Raw genomic sequence first — 19,075 nt, forward strand, 5'->3', positions numbered from 1 at the left:
TGGCCCCATCGGTGTCATGGACCAGCTACCTATGACTCCTTGCAGAAGAGAGGAGTCCTTTCTGTAAAAGCAGAGTGAAGGCAGACTTTGAGATGTGTTAGTTGACTGCAAGGAGCACAGGCTACAACCTTATCGCTACCGTGAGGCTGGCTATAGCCTTTCAGCACAGATTAAAATCTTACTGATGTCTAAGCTTCTGTACCATCACTTCTTAATTAAAAAAAAAAAAAAAAAATGCTGATTTTTAAAGCTCTGGGTGTCTCAACTCACTGTTAATAATCCAAGGAAGTTATCAACATTTATAATTAATCATGCTGAGTTACACAGGTCTAAAAATGATGCAAGCTTTCTAATATTTGAATGTGGAGAGTGCCAAGATGTGGAAGTACTGGCTAACTGAAATACCTAGCTTTAGGTGTACCTCACAGGGCTATTTTCACTGCCACAACCCCCCAGGTCTTCCAGTATTACCAGTAAAGACCCATTCCCAACAGTTCAGACTGCTCCAGTTGAGTGGCTTGAGTGATTGTGAAGGTGAGGTAGATGCTCATCCAACTCACCAGGAGACCAGTCTGAACTCCATCTGGACGCACATGCTCCTTTTCCCTTAGCAATCCGCTCACACCTGGCTCGGCAGAGCTAAAGTCCATATTTTGTTGTGTGCCTTTTAAAAGGTCCACATCGGCACTAGTCTAAAATGGGGAATTTTGCTTCCTTTATGACCGGTCACACTGGGGGCTGGAGATGAGAGATGCTGATGTCCATTCAGCGTGGTCTCCAAGTGTTCTGTGTCTTGAAAACTCAGGTTCTCTGTCTCTTGTTGTTGCAGGCTCACATTAAATTTCCTATCGACTATCCATACTCACCACCTACCTTCAGATTCCTGACCAAAATGTGGCACCCCAACATCTATGAGGTAAGGTACCTTTGCTGCTTTTGAGGAATTTTCCTCTTAATGGTGTTGAGTCTTAAGGTTTATGTGTATGGCCTTGAACGTTTCACTCTGTGCCTTCGTTGTCCCTATTCGAAGTGTCTGTGTCACAATTTAGGCTTCATGGCTTGAAATTTAGGTTCAGCTGCTTAACTAGAGGTGAAGGGTTTGTGTAGAGGTGTGCAGCTGCTCTGCAAGTCTGCCATGGTGGGGAAGTTGAAATAGGGGAAACTTAGTTTTGGGTGCGATGGGCTGTGTGGTTTTTGTTTGGGGTTTTTTTTTTTTTCCTATACAGATTCTTGGGGGATTTTAATCCACATCTAAGAAATTAATCCTCACTTCCTTCGAGCAGCCTCCTCTATCGTGGCTTAGTTGTCATATATTTATTTGAATGAACTTCGAAACTTAATCAAAATAGCTTGTGAAAACTCCTTTTGCCGGTTTTGAAACTATGAACAGCAGCTTATTTGGGATTCGGGGCTAAATCCAAATTGCTTTTTGCGTACACCTAAGCAGGACTGACTTGAAGCCTCTGTGTGCAGCCTTTCTGTCCCTTTTATGAGCTGTCTCTACCTGAGCAAAAGAGGGACAGGTGGCTGGTCCAGAAACAGGTGGGCAGGTGGAGATCTACTGGCACCGGGAAGGTCCCCTGTTGCAGGCTACCATCCCTGCTAGTTTCATCCAAATCTGCCTTAACATGCACAAGTAACACCAGTTTTGCTTTCAGCAGTTTGAGGTGCAGTTTCCCAGAAACCCTTGCACCTATCTCCTTGAAACGTAGCCCCTTCTGACTACTGTCCCTGCTGTTTCCATCCAAATCTGCCAAAAAATGACAAAGTTATAGGTATTTCAGTGATTCCCCATTACACTCTATGGCTGAATCACCAAATCTCCGAATCAGCACTGAATCTTCCGAAGCTAGTTTGGCCAAATTAATTCGGGACAATGATCCAAATCTCCAAATTGAATTGGCTGAATCCAAATTGAATACTTACTGATTCTCACAGGCCTGCTGCTGAGCACTGACAGGGGTGCTGAAAAGGGGTCCCATCGAGCTGCAGCACACAGGAGCATGGCTCCAGATTTGGCCACACGGGTGCTTTGCTCCCACCTAAGCTGTGTTGTGTTGTAGATGATTGCTGAGTGGTGCATAAAGGCCGTCAAAGTTTCCAGTCCCTTGGCAGTCACAGAGCCTGCTGAGCAGTGGATGCACATGGCATCCATGCTGTTGACTCCAACTATGGCTGGAAGTGGCTGCTGTGTTCTCCCACTTCACCGGACACTGCTCTGACCTTTTTGGGCCGCAAAACGGGTTAGGATGGGGGCACCCATAAGGCCTCTCTACTTTTCCTGGCCCGGTTAACCTTACACCCTTGGCTGTACAGTAATTGTCTTCAGTGTCTGGCCTGAAAGGACCCATCCAGCCTGTAGCCTGTTGGTTAGAGGATTCTGCGAGAGATGTGGGTTTGTGCCTCGAGCTGAGGAGGGCTAGAACCCAGGTCTTCCTCTCGAGCCTCTCTGCTCTGGTATGGAGGGCAGGCCTTGCTGCCTCTGCAGGTGTGCTTGAAAGTAGTTGTGGCTGAAGACTTTTTGTACTGAAACTGGTGCTGTCCAGCGCAGTAAGCAAGTTGAGAATATACCTGCCAGGTTGGGGCCCTTGTGACTTGGGTGCTGCTGTGCCTAGCTTATGAATTCTTAATAGGCTTAGGCAGGGTTTCGGGCACCTTGCATCTCAGATTTAGGTGCATTCAGGAGCATGCAGAACTGATGTTTAGGGAACCTCCGAGTGAAAAAGGGACTCGCTAAGCAAGTGCATCTGCCTCTGGGAGGCAACTACAGGCAGCCATCCAGCAAGAGGGTTTTGATCACAGGTTTGGATTTAGGCACCTACCATCTGCTTGGTCCTTGTGTGGACCTGGCCCTAAACACAAGACACTAGGAAGAAGCAAGGGAATCTGAAGCGGGTAGAATCGGTAGGCTGTTACACAGATAGGAAGGCCAAGCAGTGGACGCGAAGCAGGACAGCTACAAACGACAGTCCTTCGAGAGTAAATGGGCAGAAATGCTGGAGGCTTGCTGCTGCCAGAAGTCCATTCCCGGAAAACTATTGGAACAAACAAGCAATCAATCTGTTTGCGAGTGCCAAGAAGATAAAAAAAAGGTGATGAATAACAGCCTGCTTGGATTCACCGTGAACCTATATCAGGTGCCCTTATTTCCTTCCTTGTCCAGGTAATGGGCCCTTCAGTATGAGGGGGAAGCAGCAGATGTGATGCGATGCACCTTGACTCTAGTAAGGCTTTTAATACAGGCCTGCATGCTGTTTCCATAAGCTAGGGAAAAGGGGTCTAGATCAGAGGGGGGTTAACCTGCAGCCTGTCTGGCACATGGCAGACGGGAGAGGACAAATACAGTGGCAGATGGGACAGGGAGCACAGGGCAGGAAAGGGGAAAGCAGAGGAAAGGATCAGAGTGGCACTCGGGGAGGATGTGGGGCTGACTTGTGGCACACCTGATGCACATGGTGGCTCCCACTGGTCTTGATGAAAGTACTGTGAACTGGAAGCATGGCTACTCGAGTAGTTCCCAATGGCGTCCTGTCCAATTGAGAGGTCAGTGCAGGGAGGAGCTCTTCAGGGGCCTGTTCTAGTTGCAACACTGGCTAATATTTGTATTGCTGATTTGGCAGGACGCTTGCAAATGATCCTACCCTGGGAAGGGCTGCCAGGACTTTGGAAGGTAGGATCAGGAATCGAAATGACCTGGAGACGTGGCCTGAAATAGGTGCCGTTCAGTAAAGACGGTTCCCAAATGTTGTACTTGGCATGTATCAACAGCCCAAATACAAAGTGGGGAGTGGTTGACTACGCAGATGATGGGTGGGTTACAGCTCACAAACAGCGTGAGTCAGCAGTGGTGTACTGTTGCACAAAAACAAACACACGAGGCTGCTGTTTATACCGCCCAATATGTTAGACAAGTGAAGTAATCCTTTCACTCTGCTCCAGCCAAGACCCTGTGAATGCCGAATCATGTGCCCACCCCAGTTCAAGAAAGGTATGGACCTGCTGAAAGTCTGGACGAGAGCAGCAGCTGCCTAGGGGTCTCAGGAAACTTCCAACTTCTGTTCTCAAGAAGCAGCAAAATCCATTTTTGCTTCTCCCGGGAGAAGACATAGGGGAGGTATGGGTCTCCGGTATGTAAAAGGCTGTTGCATGTCTACTGAGGACAGGGTAAGAAGCACTGGGCTTAAACTGTAACAAGGGAGATTTAGGTTGGACATTGGCAATGTAAGCAGAAGCAGCTGTTGGAATAGATTACCAAGGGGAGTTACGGGCTCCATTGCTGGAGCCTTTTCAGATCAGATTAGCCCCACACCTGTTGGGAATGGTTGAGGTACGGCTAATCCTGCCTTGGAACAGGGAGATGGACTGGACGACCCCTTGAGGTCTCCTCTTCCCCGTGCTCCACGGTCTTGTAAGGTGCAGTGGACAAAAAAGACCCAAGTGCTCTATAAAAGATGCTATTGAGACAGCGTGGGAAGTCATTGAGGGGGTTCTGATTAAAACAGGCTTTAAAGAAAACCTGATTTTAATCGCACCCTGCTAGCAATCGGATATCTGCCACATCCAGCTCCGTTGGCCGTCTGGTTCTGTTGCCAGGTCTGTGCTTAACGCTAGCTTTAATGTCCCCCAGCAAGAGGGTTTCAGCGTCATGTGAAATCCAACCCTCAGGAAGCCCATCAGTCATCAGCCACAATTTCCCCTTTTGTGCTATCCAGTTACTCCCCCTTGTACCACCTTTGTTTACATCCTCCAGCTGTGTATAGCCATCTCTCCTCTCCCCGCGGCTGCACTTAGCCTCGTGTACCAGCCCATCAGGCCTGCCCTTGCTGTCCCTGTCTCCTGACTGCTGGTGCCAGGTGAGACGTCACTGCTGAAAAGGAAGAGCTTCTCCTTTGCCCTCCCTGTTGCTCCTTAAACTTCCTCTGACCTCCTGGCACTGCAAAGTACCTGCTAATCCATGTGCTTACCCTGGGCTACAGCTGCTCCTCGTATTGCTGCGGAGACCTTTCCCGGAGCTCAGCCTCCCTCTGCTGGGCTCCCAACGGCACTTCCCTGGGCCATGTTTTCTGACGCTGAAGCTGTACACGCCGGTTGGAAACGTTAATGCAGCCAGTGCAGGGCATAGAATTAATAAGCAGTTTGTAACCTCCGCATGCACAACTTTCCGAGTTGCAAGGATAGCGGGTCCAAATCTGCTGCTTTCCCCTATGAAAAGCCACGAGGGAATTAACTGGTTCATGTTCTCTGTACCTTTAGCATTGCTAGCTTTTATCTGGAAGCTCGAAGGTGCTGTGTTGTCCTTCTGTTTACTGCTCTCCTGGTTGGAGAAGTATCCTGCAAAGCCAGCAAACTCTACAACGTGAGTGTCATTGATAAGTTTAGGTGAGCAACTCAACATGTGGACAAAGGAACAGACCGCAGCAGGTGAAAAGGGCACAGGGATGCTTAATCGCTGCTCAGCTGCTCCACGTAGGTGCTCTTATGCTACAGTAAGTGAAAACTAAACTGTGTCAGTTTAGCCCTGTTTGACTGAGTTTCAAGCTACATGTGTTTTGGCTTTCACTTACTATAAGATAGGGGCAGGTGCACAGACCCAGCTCTTGAATCAGCTGCTGTGTAGAAAATTCATCCCCCCTCCACCCTGCTAACTAGGCAGTTTGTCCATGCCTTAAGTGCTTGGCTGGCATCCACGAACCTGAAGCCTTGAACTATGGTGCATCTGACAGACTGCAGTGAGATGCAAGGTTCCTTGGGTAAATGCGATCTCTTTTATTAGACCACCTAAATAGTTGGAAAATTTGTTCTCTGCGAGCTTTCAGGCACAAACACCCTTCTTCAGGCATCGGGAGAGTCTGCTGTTGTCCCTGTGCCTGAAAGCCTGCAGAGAACCAACACCTTTCTTTGGGCACTGAGACGAGAGCAGCCTGAAGATGGGTGTTTGTGCCTGAAAGCTTGCAGAGAACAATTTTTCCAACTATTTAGTTGGTCTAATAAAAGAGATCACATTTACCCAAAGAACTTTGTCTGCCTACGTCCTCAGACCAACATGGCTACAACCCGCTCCTCCGAAACGCAGCGCAGCATAAAAGCTGCACCTCAAAGTCAGTGCCAGATAAACATGGGCCGTGTCTCTACTGCATGGGTGACGCTCAGGAGGTGGCTTATCCTATTGACTCCTTCAAAAGGGGAGTCACTGGGATGCTGTGGTCTTGGAGAAGCTGTTAGCGTGGGTGGAAAACAGTAATACCCCTGGAGTGCAAGTTCTTGGCTAGGGCAGGGTCTCTTCCTTTGGTGTGGGAGGACAGCACTCGCTGCTGATTGCTACTGAAATGCTGATAAGTCATTTAAGGATAAATGGGAAGGAGTGCTTGAGGCTGAAACAATCCATGACTAAGACTGTCGCAGCAGGGCTCTGGCAAACCTTTTCCGAGTGGGAGTGCTGTAGGCAGGCCCCTGCCCTGGCAATGCTGCTTTTAGTTGGGAGCGCAAAGCGAACCAACTGGGTCAGTCGGGTCCGGAACGTGGGACGGCATCGTCGCTGTTATGCAAGACGGGAACGAGCTCTGTTGGCCTGGCTGTCACTTTACTTTGCTGCACGCTTTACTTGCGTTTCTGTAGCCTGCTGAACGGAGCAGGGGTCTCGTGCTGAATAAACTTGCTGTAAAGGGTGTGGGAGGGCTGTTATCAAGGGACATCCATTCAAAACGGAAGGCGGCTCTCCCCAGGGCAGGTAGGAAGCATAGAGGCAAAATTGACAAACTTCCTTTGCTGTTCCTGTGAAATGCAGAATAAAGCCAAGCTTGCCTATAGTATTGCCGCTGTATTGTGAATTGTATCCGTATGCTTGTTGAGAGACAGATTCAGAACGGTTCCTAAAAGTGTACAGACCAGAGGTGCAAATTTTAAATGTGCCGTTTCCCATCTGTGTCCCTGATGGTCAGGCTACATGTTCTGTATGGCTGAAAGGATTCAGTTATGCCCCGCAACAATCCCTTTTTCCTTTGGGATGTTGCAGCAAAGTCCTGTGCATCCTTCAGAGACCTTCTGCCTTCCCATGTCTCCCCTCCCCGGGTAGTCTTGCATGGTGTCTGGAGTTACCGAGTCTGGAAGGAGATATTCAAGACCGTCCCAACCTATCTGATCCGCTGTCACGTTCCAGCACAAACACTGCCAGGGCTCCCCCTGCTCAGAAGTCAGCTGAACGCCTGCCGGAGGAGAGCACATGTCTGTAAGAGTCCAGATGAGGGAATAAACGCACTACTCCTTTCTTTTGCTTACAGACTCGCTAAGCAAGTTTGCAACTCGGGTGCAATTTTGTGCGGCGTTCAGTGTGCGTCTCTGCTACTGCTTAGGAAGCAGTAAGATGCTAAACTGTATCTTCAAAAACCTTGCACCCCCTGAGCTTGCCTGAGAGAGGTAATGCTATTTTATACTTGCTGACATTCTCTAGTCCCTTAAAACTTCATCCTCTGCAAGAAGTGAAGGTTGTGGGTAGACCACTATGTCCTCTGAAGGATTAACCGTGATTTAGATGGATATTGCAGTGACCACTTGGAACGCAAAATCTGCTCTCATGCCTTGGATCCCACGTGACTGCTGTTCACATAATGTAGCCATCAGCGCAATCGGTTACGAACTAAGGAACTGTAGGTTTTTTGGGACTCGTGACTTTTTTTTTTTCTCTAAGTATTTGCTACCCTACCTATATTTTTAGAAACTGTAACAAGGCAAAAAATAGCTCAGCGGCTTGAACAAAAAAACGAATGCCGAGTACTGCTGTGCTCACTGTCCTTAGGTGCAAAGGCCGTGACTCTACATGTAAAGTAGCGAGTGCTGTTTATACTGAGCGGTGTTGCCCGTGCAGTTTAGTTGCATAGCCATCCCAACTTTTATTTTTTTTTCCCCACTCCCAAGGCTTTAATTGTTCAAAAGTTATCCAAAGCACACTTGGGTCAAACAGCACGTCAGTGGCTCTAATGTGGTTAATGCACATTGAATCTTTCCACTTCTTTCTTGCAGAATGGAGACGTATGTATTTCAATTCTTCACCCACCGGTAGATGACCCACAGAGTGGAGAACTGCCCTCCGAAAGGTGGAATCCCACCCAGAACGTCAGGTAACAAAATGCCCCAGTGGAGAGGTGCACAAGGCCGTGGTCTGGACAGAAGCACTGTTGTAAAACGACCTGGCAGCCTCCGATGGAAATGGGGAAACCTGACTTAGCAACCATTGTAAACGACCCTGTTTCGAGGCTTGGCTGCCTGAACCTGGCAGCAATCAACAGTCTGAAATGGGAAGAGAGGTTGTACAGTGTTTTTAATGCAGAACTAACCTTTGTAGAGACTTCTGTTGTCAGTTAAAAATGGATTAATGAATAGGCAGCCTTGTGCTTTTTCAGCCCTTTGCAAATCCACATCGTCCTTGATATTTAAACTATCATTCTCCTTCAGAGTAAGCACTTCATGGAGATTTTGTGCGTAGGAAACGCATTCAGCATCAGTCCGTAGACTCGGAGAGAAATGGCTTTCAGAATGAGCTCAGTGTCTGTGCAAGCCAAGGAAAGCACTCCCCTTTTAGAAGTTGCTGCAGCCTTTAATGCAGCCTAGGATAGGTCTAAAGAAGCAGGCAGGGTCTGGCCTGGGAGCAAGGACTACACTAGGCTCTGTCTGAAGCTTGCTTTGCTCTTTCCTGCTTGGACCTTGGGGAATAATCCTACTTCCTCCCTGCCGTCCCATGTGTGATCATCTTTCTTGTCTTCTGAATCCAGCAAATGGCCACCCAGGTCTCTTCCCATCCTGAGCCAAGCTGAATGGACCTCACATGCTCAAAGGCACTCCCAGCTAATCCTTTTTAACAATGCTAACTCTGCATAGCTTGCAATTGCCCTGCTATGGGATGTCTGATGTACAGATGACAAAGCAGCCATCGCCATAGCAAACCACTGACCTGTGCAGTGGTAATCACAGCGAGAGGAATTCTTGCTGGGATGTTAACTTCTTATTCCAGGTCTAAAGCTTTGTCAGACTCTGTACCAAAGCCTAAGTTGAACTGTCCCCAATCTGTATCCTGTTAGGGAAGTGTCAATGTTGGCTCCTTCCACTTGTTCCCAGCGTAATGGTGACTTCCCCCAGGTTCAAATCTTACTGCATCCTTGGATGGTTCCATGCTCCCTTCTTCCCTGCCCTCTCTAAGTGGTAGGACTGAGGTCCTAGCCTGTGTGAGGGAAGCCAAAAGGTAGCAGTGCTGCAGCAGAAACCCCAGTTGTGGGTAATGGTTTGATATGTGGGGTGCACTGCCCCCGGACTAAAATTGGTGGCACACTTCACTCTGCAGTCTTTGGGTTGGATCTGGTCCGTGGATCTCATCCTGCTGCGTGCGGCTGACCTGGCTGGGGTCTCATCCCATCCGCTTCTTCACGGCATGCTTCTGCGTGTACCAGTCTACACATGCTGGGTTAGCAGTGGGGATGAACAACCTTTTTTTTGGCCGATGTGCTACAGATTTGAAGCCCAGACCCTCCCCAGGTGCCACTCTAATTCCCATCCCCTTCCCAATCTGCTGCTCTGCTTTCTGCTCCCTCCCAGATCTGCCGCATGCCCCACACAGAGGCTGCCCGTGCATGTGCAGGCTGACCACCCCTCACCTAGAGCACACTCCCCGTGTGCCTATCTCAACTGGTCTCTCGGCTCTTGCTGCGACTTCGGAGAGCGCACCTGACGGAGCTAAATCACTTAAACCATGGTCTGATTAAGCTGGCCTGGGTCACTTGTCATGACTGGGGCCCCCTAGCAAAGGGAGTATGGGGAAGATGCTTGAGACCTGCTTGCACGTCACGTTGTGCACAGTAAACTCTCCTTGTCCCAGGTAAAAAGAGGACACTTGGGGCCTGGTTCACGGGTTGGGCAGTTGTCAGTCAGTGGCAGAAAGGGTACCTAAGGAACAACGACCCTGTTGGGATGTGTGTTCAGAGGCCCTGAAATAGGCCGTCTCTAAGACTGTGGCATAGGGTTAAGTCTTTACCAAGCCCATTGTCCAGTTGCACCTGGGTAGAAAGACACCTGATGCTGAAGGAGCCTTTTGGACTGGGTTAAGTAAAATTTCCTTCTCTTGCCTGGTCTCCAGCATGGAGTCCTGTTTAGGTGGCTCAGCGGCAGGAGAGGTGGAGCGCAGGGGGATTTCGTACTACTGTGGCTGCTTCTAAAACAGTTGTGAAGAGAGCATGTTTCCAAACATCTGGCTCATTCTCCGCCCTGGTTAGGGGGTAGCTCTGGGCCCTGCACAGGCTTGCTCAGGTGAAGCCCAATAGATTTATCTTGGGAGGTTACAGGAGTCTGGAGCTAAGCTTGGCCCAAAGGATTCCTGTCCCTCTTGTCCCACTCCCACCTGTGACTGGTGATGCTGTGAGAGGAGGTACGTGGATGCCGTTGAGCAGAAGTGTATCCGGGGCCCAGGCTGGGCACTGCGCAAACACAGCTCTCGTGCCAAAAGCAGGACCCGGTGAGATGGGCTGGTGGGGAGGGTGCGGTAGGTGATGAGAGCGCGCTGGGGTCCGTTCCCCCACCATGGACTACGTGCAGTCTGCAGGCTCCGCGTCCTAGCGAACAGTTTGAGCCCCTAGCCATTAGCTGCAGGTTTCCATAAGGTGTAATGGCAGGGTCTCAAAGGGATGCCCTCTCAGAGCAGCCGGGCACGCGTGCCTCTGAAAACTTGGGATGAGCGTAACTCTTCCAGAAGCTACGCTTGTTGGTCACACGAGGCAGATGGCCCCAGCATCTCTCAATCCCTTGGGGCTGCTGCTGAAGAGGTGCATTTAACAGCTCTGCCAGCTTAGAGGTTCAGAGCCATTGCTCTTCCCTCTTTGCAGGCACTAGTCCAGTCTGTTTGGGCCCTGTGCTGTGCAGCAGGGAGAACCGATGTCTCCCATGCCCCACGCAACGGAGGTTGGTGCTCCAGAGGCTGCTGGGGGTTCGAGGCGAGAGTCCTGGGTTCCAGACCTCGTTCCGCTGCCGACTCCTGTGCGGGCCTAGACAAGCTGGTTCCCCTCCCTCCCTCCCAGATTAGAGGGCTGCAGTAAGGTGGAGCAGCGGGGTGTCGTGAGGATAGGGTGTCTTGGCAGGGACTTGGACCAAGGTGGAATATGAGTCAGTGGCTGGAAGGGAGGCAAATGCTTCTAACAAAGAAGGCAAGTAACTGGGAACCCCTGGCCGGTAGATTTTGGGATCTCTCGATCTCTGCAAGTCATAGATTCATAGATGCTAGGGTCGGAAGGGACCTCAATAGATCATCGAGTCCGACCCCCTGCATAAGCAGGAAAGAGTGCGGGGTCTAGATGACCCCAGCTAGATACTCATCTAACCTCCTCTTGAAGACCCCCAGGGTAGGGGAGAGCACCACCTCCCTTGGGAGCCCGTTCCAGACCTTGGCCACTCGAACTGTGGAGAAGTTCTTCCTAATGACCAGTCTAAATCTGCTCTCTGCTAGCTTGAGGCCATTATTTCTTGTAACCCCCGGGGGCGCCTTGGTGAATAAATCCTCACCAATTCCCTTCTGTGCCCCCGTGATGAACTTATAGGCAGCCACAAGGTCGCCTCTCAACCTTCTCTTGCGGAGGCTGAAAAGGTCCAGTTTCTCTAGTCTCTCCTTGTATGGTCAAGGGCCTGCAGACCAAGCCCTACGAGTGGCCCTTCTCTGGACCCTCTCCAGGTTATCCGCATCCTTCTTGAAGTGCGGCGCCCAGAATTGCACGCAGTACTCCAACTGCGGTCTGACCAGCGCCCGATAGAGGGGAAGTATCACCTCCTTGGACCTATTCGTCATGCATCTGCTGATGCACGATAAAGTGCCATTGGCTTTTCTGATGGCTTCGTCACACTGCCGGCTCATGTTCATCTTGGAGTCCACTAGGACTCCAAGATCCCTTTCCACGTCTGTGCCACCCAGCAGGTCATTCCCTAGGCTGTAGGTGTGCTGGACATTTCTCCTCCCTAGGTGCAGCACTTTGCATTTCTCCTTGTTGAACTGCATCCTCTTGTTTTCTGCCCACTTGTCCAACCTATCCAGGTCTGCCTGCAGCTGTTCCCTGCCCTCCGACGTGTCCACTTCTCCCCATAGCTTTGTGTCATCTGCAAACTTGGACAGAGTACATTTCACTCCCTCGTCCAAGTCACTGATGAAGACATTAAAGAGTATCGGTCCAAGGACCGAGCCCTGCGGGACCCCACTGCCCACACCCTTCCAGGTCGAGACCGACCCATCCACCACGACTCTTTGGGTGCAACCCACTAGCCAATTCGCCACCCACCGGACTGTATAGTCATCTGAGTCGCAGCCTCTTAACTTGTTCACCAGTATGGGGTGGGATACCGTATCGAAGGCCTTCCTGAAGTCTAAGTATACGACGTCTACCCCTCCTCCTGCATCCAGGCATTTTGTAACCTGGTCATAAAAAGAGACTAGATTAGTCAGGCACGATCTGCCTGCCACGAACCCGTGCTGGTTTCCCCTCAGCATAATTTGTCCTGCCGGGCTCTCGCAAATGTGAGCCTTGATAATTTTTTCAAAGATTTTGCCTAGGATGGAGGTGAGACTGACTGGCCTATAATTGCCCAGGTCCTCCTTCCTCCCCTACTTGAAAATGGGGACCACAGTGGCCCTTTTCCAGTCCTCCGGGACCTCAGAGATGCTTTAGCTGTGCCAGTAGCTCACGGCCTGATGCGGGAAGTGGTGGGTGAAGTGTTAAGATTGGTGTTGGTCCACAGTGCTGAGCCCAGTCCAGTCCAGCCCCGCTCTGGTCTTCAGTCCCTGGGTACAGACTGTGTACGGCTCCAAGCGCCAGCCTTTGCTTTGGTAACAAACTCTGCCTCAGCATAGATTTCATTTCCATTGCTTTCTTAGCATTGATGGCACACGTGGAAATCGAAGGCTGAAGTCTTTGGCCGTTGGGGTTCTCTGCACCCTAGGAAGATGGGGGAGATTTGTCCTGGGTCCCGACAAATGTTGGAAAATGAGTGAGCTTGCTTTTGGGTCCCAGGGACGGCTCGGGCTTCTGCTTCCCCTTCTCTCCCTCTTTCGGAGGCGGGGTGCAGGTGACCTCGGACTGCAGCAGAGGGGAGGCTTGGATCCCAGCAGCCTTGGTAAAGCTGGTGTCGAAGAGGTGACAAACTGCCCTCTCCTCACCCATGGTTATTTGACTCTTGTAGCCTGCTGTCGGCCAGTGCAGGCTGTCCCTGTCTGCAGCCGAGGGAATCGCTTTTACATCTCTGATCGTTAACCAGTTTCATCTTCTGGCTTGGGGCCTGCTTATATCCCATCCCCTGGTCAGGGTGTCCAGTCCCCAGCCAGAGCGCTCTAGGCCGGCAGCGAACCCTGCAGCTGTATCTAGAACGCAGGAGGCCATCGCGGTGGTGTCTGAACCCGTTACTTCCAGGGATGGGAGGTGAAGGGACAGCTGGAGCTGTCTGGGATACTGTCCCCATGTGCTTCTGTCTTGTCTCAGCTTGCCCTTCCATAGAAGTACTGTCCCCATCTTATTTATGGCAGTAGGAATCGAGCCCAGTCTTAATTGATTGTTTAGAGCAGTGGTCCTCAACCTTTTAGGACTCAAGGAGCTCTTTATTTTATACTCAATGTCCTCCTTGGAAAATGCCAGCTCTTCCTTTTTCACTCTTTGACTCCAGGAAAATACTAGAGCGGTTCTTCTGTTGCAAGGAACTCGGAAAGATGCCGGTGGGTCAAATGCTTTTAGCACTGTGCATTCCTGTTTGAAATCTCCAGAAGTATCCTGAGAGTCACGGTTGCACACCTAACAGTGCTAACGTTGCGGAGCCCAGAGGCAGCTTGGTAGAGCCATAGTCCTCCTCCCTGTGGAAATCGGAGCGCTCCACTTGGAGCCAAGGTAGAGCTGGCAAGGCTCCTGCTGGAGTCGGAAGCACAGGGCGTCTTTTCTTTGTCCATCTTTGCTGTGTATCAGGCAGTTCATAGGCTCATAGAAGATGACGGCTGGAAGGGACCTTGGGAGTCATCCAGCCCCAACTACATCATCCCAGCCAGGGCTTTGTCTACCGGGGGCTTCAAAACCTCCAAGGATGGAGATTGCACCACCTCTCTGGGGAGCCTGCCCCAGTGCTTCACCACCCTCCTAGCGAGAGAGTTTTTCCTAATATCCAACCTCAACTTCCCTTGCTGCAAGTGGAGCCCATTGCTCCTTGTCCTGTCATCTGCCCCCACTGAGACCAGTTTTGCTCCAGTTCTTTGCACTCGCATCACTTTGCCTCCCTGCTGACTGCCACAGCTTATTCTGGAAGCCTGACCAAACTCCCTGGAGCTGGACGAGGAGCCTAACAAACGTGGGTGGCTGGATGCTTTCGAGAAACCTGTTTGGCATCCCAGTGAACGAGCCCTTTGCTAGGGACTGTCTTCCCGCTATTCTGCTGCCTTGTGGTACCTGCTGGCTCTGCTCCAAACACTTATTTCGTCACTGAGCTCAACATCGCCATCAAGAGCAGCAGTGGTGTGCACTTACCTTTTACTAGGATCCACACTTCCCCTCCTCTGCAGTCTGAGGTTGCTGGACCCCTGCCTCAGTAGTGAAATTATATATCACAGTGCTTGAAACCATGAACTCTGAGTGTGTTTCCTTATCCCATTATATAATATATAACTACATAGTTATATGTATTGTATATAATTGGGCCAAAGAAACGTACTCGGTGTGTGCATGCCCCCTCTCCTCTCTGTAGATCAATCTGTCAAGCCATCTATAATAAATGTACGGGGAGCGGGCTATTATTGGGATAAAGAAATGTACTCGAGTGTGTCTTCTGCACTGTAACTGTGACTGAGGCCCGTTCTTGTCTCCTGTTTTGTACGCCCCTTCCTTCCCTGAGCTGCCAGTGCTTTTGTTCACGGGGCAGCTGCAGGCAGATGTGGTCAGGCCTGACCGCAGCCTGGATGCCGGGCTGTGGACTTGGGTCCCTGCCATGCCTTTGTCACAGGGGTACGCAGGCACCAGGGGTGTTCAGCACAACCGCTGGGCAGCACTGGCCTTGTGTGAAGTGGCCCCACGGCTGCCTCCTGCCTGCAGCCTGGTCTCCTTCAAATGCTGTCCAGCAAGGGCGACTTCTGTCTCCTTTTCATGCATTCCCATCTGCTAGGAGTTACGTGCTTGGCTTTGGCAGTTCCTCCTCCTCTCCCTGCTCGGGTGAGATGGGCCCTTGGCAGCGCAGCTGGGGACTGCAGGAAAGTCGCTTTCCCCATTCTTCGTGCACCGCTCCAAGCTGTAGGGCAGCGGGCATAGAGCTAGGCTCAGGCAAGTAAAGCGGGACTCCTGGAGATGCCAGGCAGAGGAAGACCCAGGCCACTCCTGGATCCTGTCACTCGGACGACACTGGGTCTCGACAGCTCTCCTCTCCCCCCAGTGCCTGGCCTGGGCAGACGAGTCAAATGCTGGATGCTCCATTTGACTGAGGGTCACATCCCGTCCATGCTTCCTGATGGAGCTGGCAGGCCCCATGCCACTGACCTCTGGCTTTATGGCTTACCAGGATGGGGTGGGGTGGGGTGTTTGCGATGGGCCCCTCGCACGCTCGCCCTGGGCCTAGCCTGGATTGCAGCATCTGCTCGCCGCGCCCAGACGCTAACGATCATCTCGGCGAGAATCCGGACGGGAGCGTTTCAGCGCGTGAATGGTGGGGGGGGGCGTCTGGCAGAGGTACAAGGGCAGGCCGGGTATAAAGAATAAATGCTGCTTCTTTAAAACAAATGCAGTGACTTATTTTGTAGTCGGTTGCTGCCTCTTTAGACCAGTAGGTCTCGTGAGGCCACGGTACGTGGTCCCTGGATCACCCCAGGCCCCGCACGCCTGCCCAAGCAGGACGAGCTACATCCGAGGAGCGCAGCGCTGCTTGGCAAACCAAAGGTTGCTCCCAGTGCATCGGGCCCGGAAGCTGGGAAGCTGCCGCCAGGAGCGGGATCCCGGTACCGCATCTGGAACGCCAGGGGCAAGAAGTGAATCGATTCAGGACCGAGACTCGGGCTGGCACCCCCGGCGGGGCTGGGCAGCTGTATTGCAGAGACCGAGCACCCCCTTGGCCCACGGGCTTGCTGAAGGTGGCGGCGTTCTGCCAGCCCGGTGAAGGGATGTGACCACCCCCAATTGTGCTGGCTGCTCTCGCCCTGGGTTACTTCCTTCTGGAGCAGGCCGCAGTTTGAGCAGCACCCTACGGCCTGGCTCTGCTGCGAGGGCCTGACCTCTCTCTCCTTTGTTCCAGGACTATCCTGCTGAGCGTAATCTCCCTGCTTAACGAGCCCAACACCTTCTCTCCAGCCAACGTGGACGCGTCCGTCATGTTCAGGAAATGGAGGGACAGCAAAGGGAAGGACAAGGAGTACGCAGAAATCATTAGGTAACGGCTGCTTGGGGCAGGCGGCTCCCCCGTCTCCCACCTCTCGATCGCTGCATTCCCGTGTCGAATGCCTGGCGCTCCCCTGCATGGGGAAGTCTCCTGAAGCCGGTCCCAGCTTCTCCTGTGGGCTCGGACATGGTGTGAGGGGGGCGGTGGGGCCTCACCCGGCTCTGCCGTGGCAGTGGCGTGGTCAGACATGCCCGCTCGCACGTCCCCAGCTGCTGTGCTACCCCCTTGTACCCATCCTGCAGGGCAAGGCAAGCAGTGCAGACCGGCTTCCTTATTACCCAGTGCCCCAGCCGGAGGCACTGGCGGGAGCCGGCTGCTTGGTGCATCTTGCACAGCAGTGTGCGTGCCTCGGCCTCCTGGGCGGGCTGTACACTACGGCCTGCCCCGGCAGCGAGCTGTAGCGGATGACTTGGGGCAGGGATCGGGAATCCCAGCTCCGGCTGAGTGCCGAGCACTTCTGCTTGGGGTTCACAGGCCCTGGGGTCAGATCCTGTGTGAAGCCACAGAGCTGTGTTGGCTTTGCCAGGCCCCGGGGAAGGTCCCAGCGAAGCCCGTGCAGGTGGAGCCGACCGTGGGGCCTGGAGTCCAACAATCCTGCCCTGGCACCAGTTCGTGTCCTGAGCCAGCACTCGAAGGGCTTCCCTGCCCGTGAGCCACTGACCAGAGAGGCCTGTTTGCCCCTGAATATCCAAACCCCGTGTTCACGCTGTTGTTTTCTGTCCCCCCTCCCACAGGAAACAGGTGTTGGCCACCAAGGCGGAGGCAGAGAAGGATGGCGTGAAGGTCCCCACGACGCTGGCAGAGTACTGCATCAAAACTAAAGTGCCTTCCAACGACAACAGCTCGGATCTGCTCTACGACGACTTGTACGACGACGACATCGACGACGAGGACGAAGAGGAAGAAGACGCCGACTGTTACGACGACGACGACTCCGGCAACGAGGAGTCGTGACCTGCTCCCTCCGTGCCCCTGTACTGCCCTGTCCACTCAGGCCAGAAGGGAGCAGCGGGAACCTTGCAGCAGTCCAGCAAAAAAAAACAAAAAAAAAAAGAAAAAAAAAGAAATACATTGCGGGGGGAATTGAGAAACTTTGTCTCCTGCTGTCTCCTGGCGTCTGGATCTGTTGGCTCCTTTTTTTTATGGACCTCGTAGAGACCCTCCGCAGAGTGTCCAAGTCCGCATCCTTAGCCCCAGCATCACTGTCTTATGATTTTTTTTCTTTAAAAAAACAAAAAACAAACAAAACCCCCCCCTCCCCTTCTCTACGAACCATTGACGGCGACAGACAGGTTTGCTCTGCGTTTAGGTCCTTGAATTAAACAGTCTTGCCTTGAGATGTTTCATGTATTTAAAGCTGGAACGAGCCGGTTGGAAGCTGGGCCTTGGGGAGTTCGCAAGCGGTGCGTTGCCCAGGAAGGGGGAACCAGCGATGAAACCCCAAAAGCAAAGGCAAAAGCAACCAACCCACGCGAAGTAAATTGCCAAGGTCCAGCTGCTCCGTTCCAGTCCTAGCGCGTGCGCGTTCGTTTAGCCTGTGGTGGTGGTGGTTTTTCCTCTCTAAGGTGTGGGACGGAGCGGGGGCCGCTGCGCGCGGAGCGCGGCGCCGTCACTGGAAGGTACAGTATTCCTCTTCGGCTGGCTCCGCTAGGGAGCGCCAGCCCTGGGCCCTGCTCCCGGAGGGCCCAATCAGCTTTGTCTCGTAAAGGCTTGTGATATGAACCCTCAAATAAACACGTAACACTTCGCCTCTGTGCACCTGAGCCCTGGGCTGCTCTTTATTTTCCAGACTGGTTTGCTGTAGGGACTCGGTCTGCGCCCCACCTCACCGCGCTGCCGCTGAAACCCGCTCCCCGTGGCCCTGCCGGAGGCCCGTATGGCAGCAGGTCAGAGCAGCCAGCGCCGGCCCACGGGATGTGCTCGGGGTTTAGTGCCTGGAGTTTTCAACGCCCCCTGCTCGGAGCTGCCCGGCACCGGTCCTGGTACGGCAGGTGGGGGCCGGGGGTCTCCGTGCACAGGGAAGGCCGAGCTGGCAGGCGTCTGGCTTGTGCCGTAGCTCCCGGGGGCTCTTGCCGAAAGGTTCCTCAGGCTGAGGGGGGAAATTCCCAAATGCTTCCAGCAAAAAGCCGTCTCCCAGCTGCAGCAGCTGTCCTGGGTCCCTGGTGCTGCTCTCGTGCAGCGTGTCCTTGCCCGCTTGCCGTGGGCAGAGCTCCCAGGGGAACGGGCGCAGGCAGGTCGCTGCAGCAGCCGCTGGCTCGGCTTGCGGCCAGCTTCCACCTGCAGGGCCCTGGCTCCCCGTCGGGCTGGGGGAGCTCGAGGAGACGCTCCGAGTGGCCCTGGGGTGAGCAGGGGCTGCCGGTGCCTCCTGCTGCCCCTTGCACCCCTGGGTTGGGCTCGGTCGAACCTGCGCCCACCCAGGGGCGGGGGCAGGCCGGGTGCCCTCACTGCTGCAAGCAAAGACTTGGCTGGTAGCCTCGGTCTGATGAGACCGTAGGGCTGTCCCAAGGCACGTGGCTGCCATAGCCTCCCCCAGAGCCAAGCTCTGGGCTCGAGGCCCCTTCCTCTCCCTTCCAGCAATGAGGGACTCGCCCGGACCTGCTTCGGGCAGAGATGGCCCACCAGCAGCCGCACCGCACCGCACCGCAGGGGTGCACTAGCTTCTTAA

The 19,075-nt window shown here is 52.9% G+C and overlaps 1 protein-coding gene across 2 annotated transcripts in view; it reads left to right on the forward strand.

Annotated features, from left to right (window-relative positions):
• Positions 1 to 18,166, forward strand: part of UBE2R2 (ubiquitin conjugating enzyme E2 R2) — a 72,429-nt gene extending 54,263 nt beyond the window's left edge. For both annotated transcript variants that reach the window (XM_059725322.1, XM_019480046.2), the window contains exons 2-5: positions 830 to 916; positions 8,017 to 8,114; positions 16,267 to 16,401; positions 17,145 to 18,166. In XM_059725322.1, the coding sequence (XP_059581305.1) occupies positions 830 to 916; positions 8,017 to 8,114; positions 16,267 to 16,401; positions 17,145 to 17,364 (540 nt within the window). In that variant the 3' untranslated portion in view covers positions 17,365 to 18,166. The remainder of the gene's footprint in view (positions 1 to 829; positions 917 to 8,016; positions 8,115 to 16,266; positions 16,402 to 17,144) is intronic.
• The last annotated feature ends 909 nt before the right edge of the window (positions 18,167 to 19,075 follow it).

Source organism: Alligator mississippiensis, chromosome 3, assembly GCF_030867095.1.
Source record: "Alligator mississippiensis isolate rAllMis1 chromosome 3, rAllMis1, whole genome shotgun sequence".
Taxonomy (NCBI): Eukaryota; Metazoa; Chordata; order Crocodylia; family Alligatoridae; genus Alligator; species Alligator mississippiensis.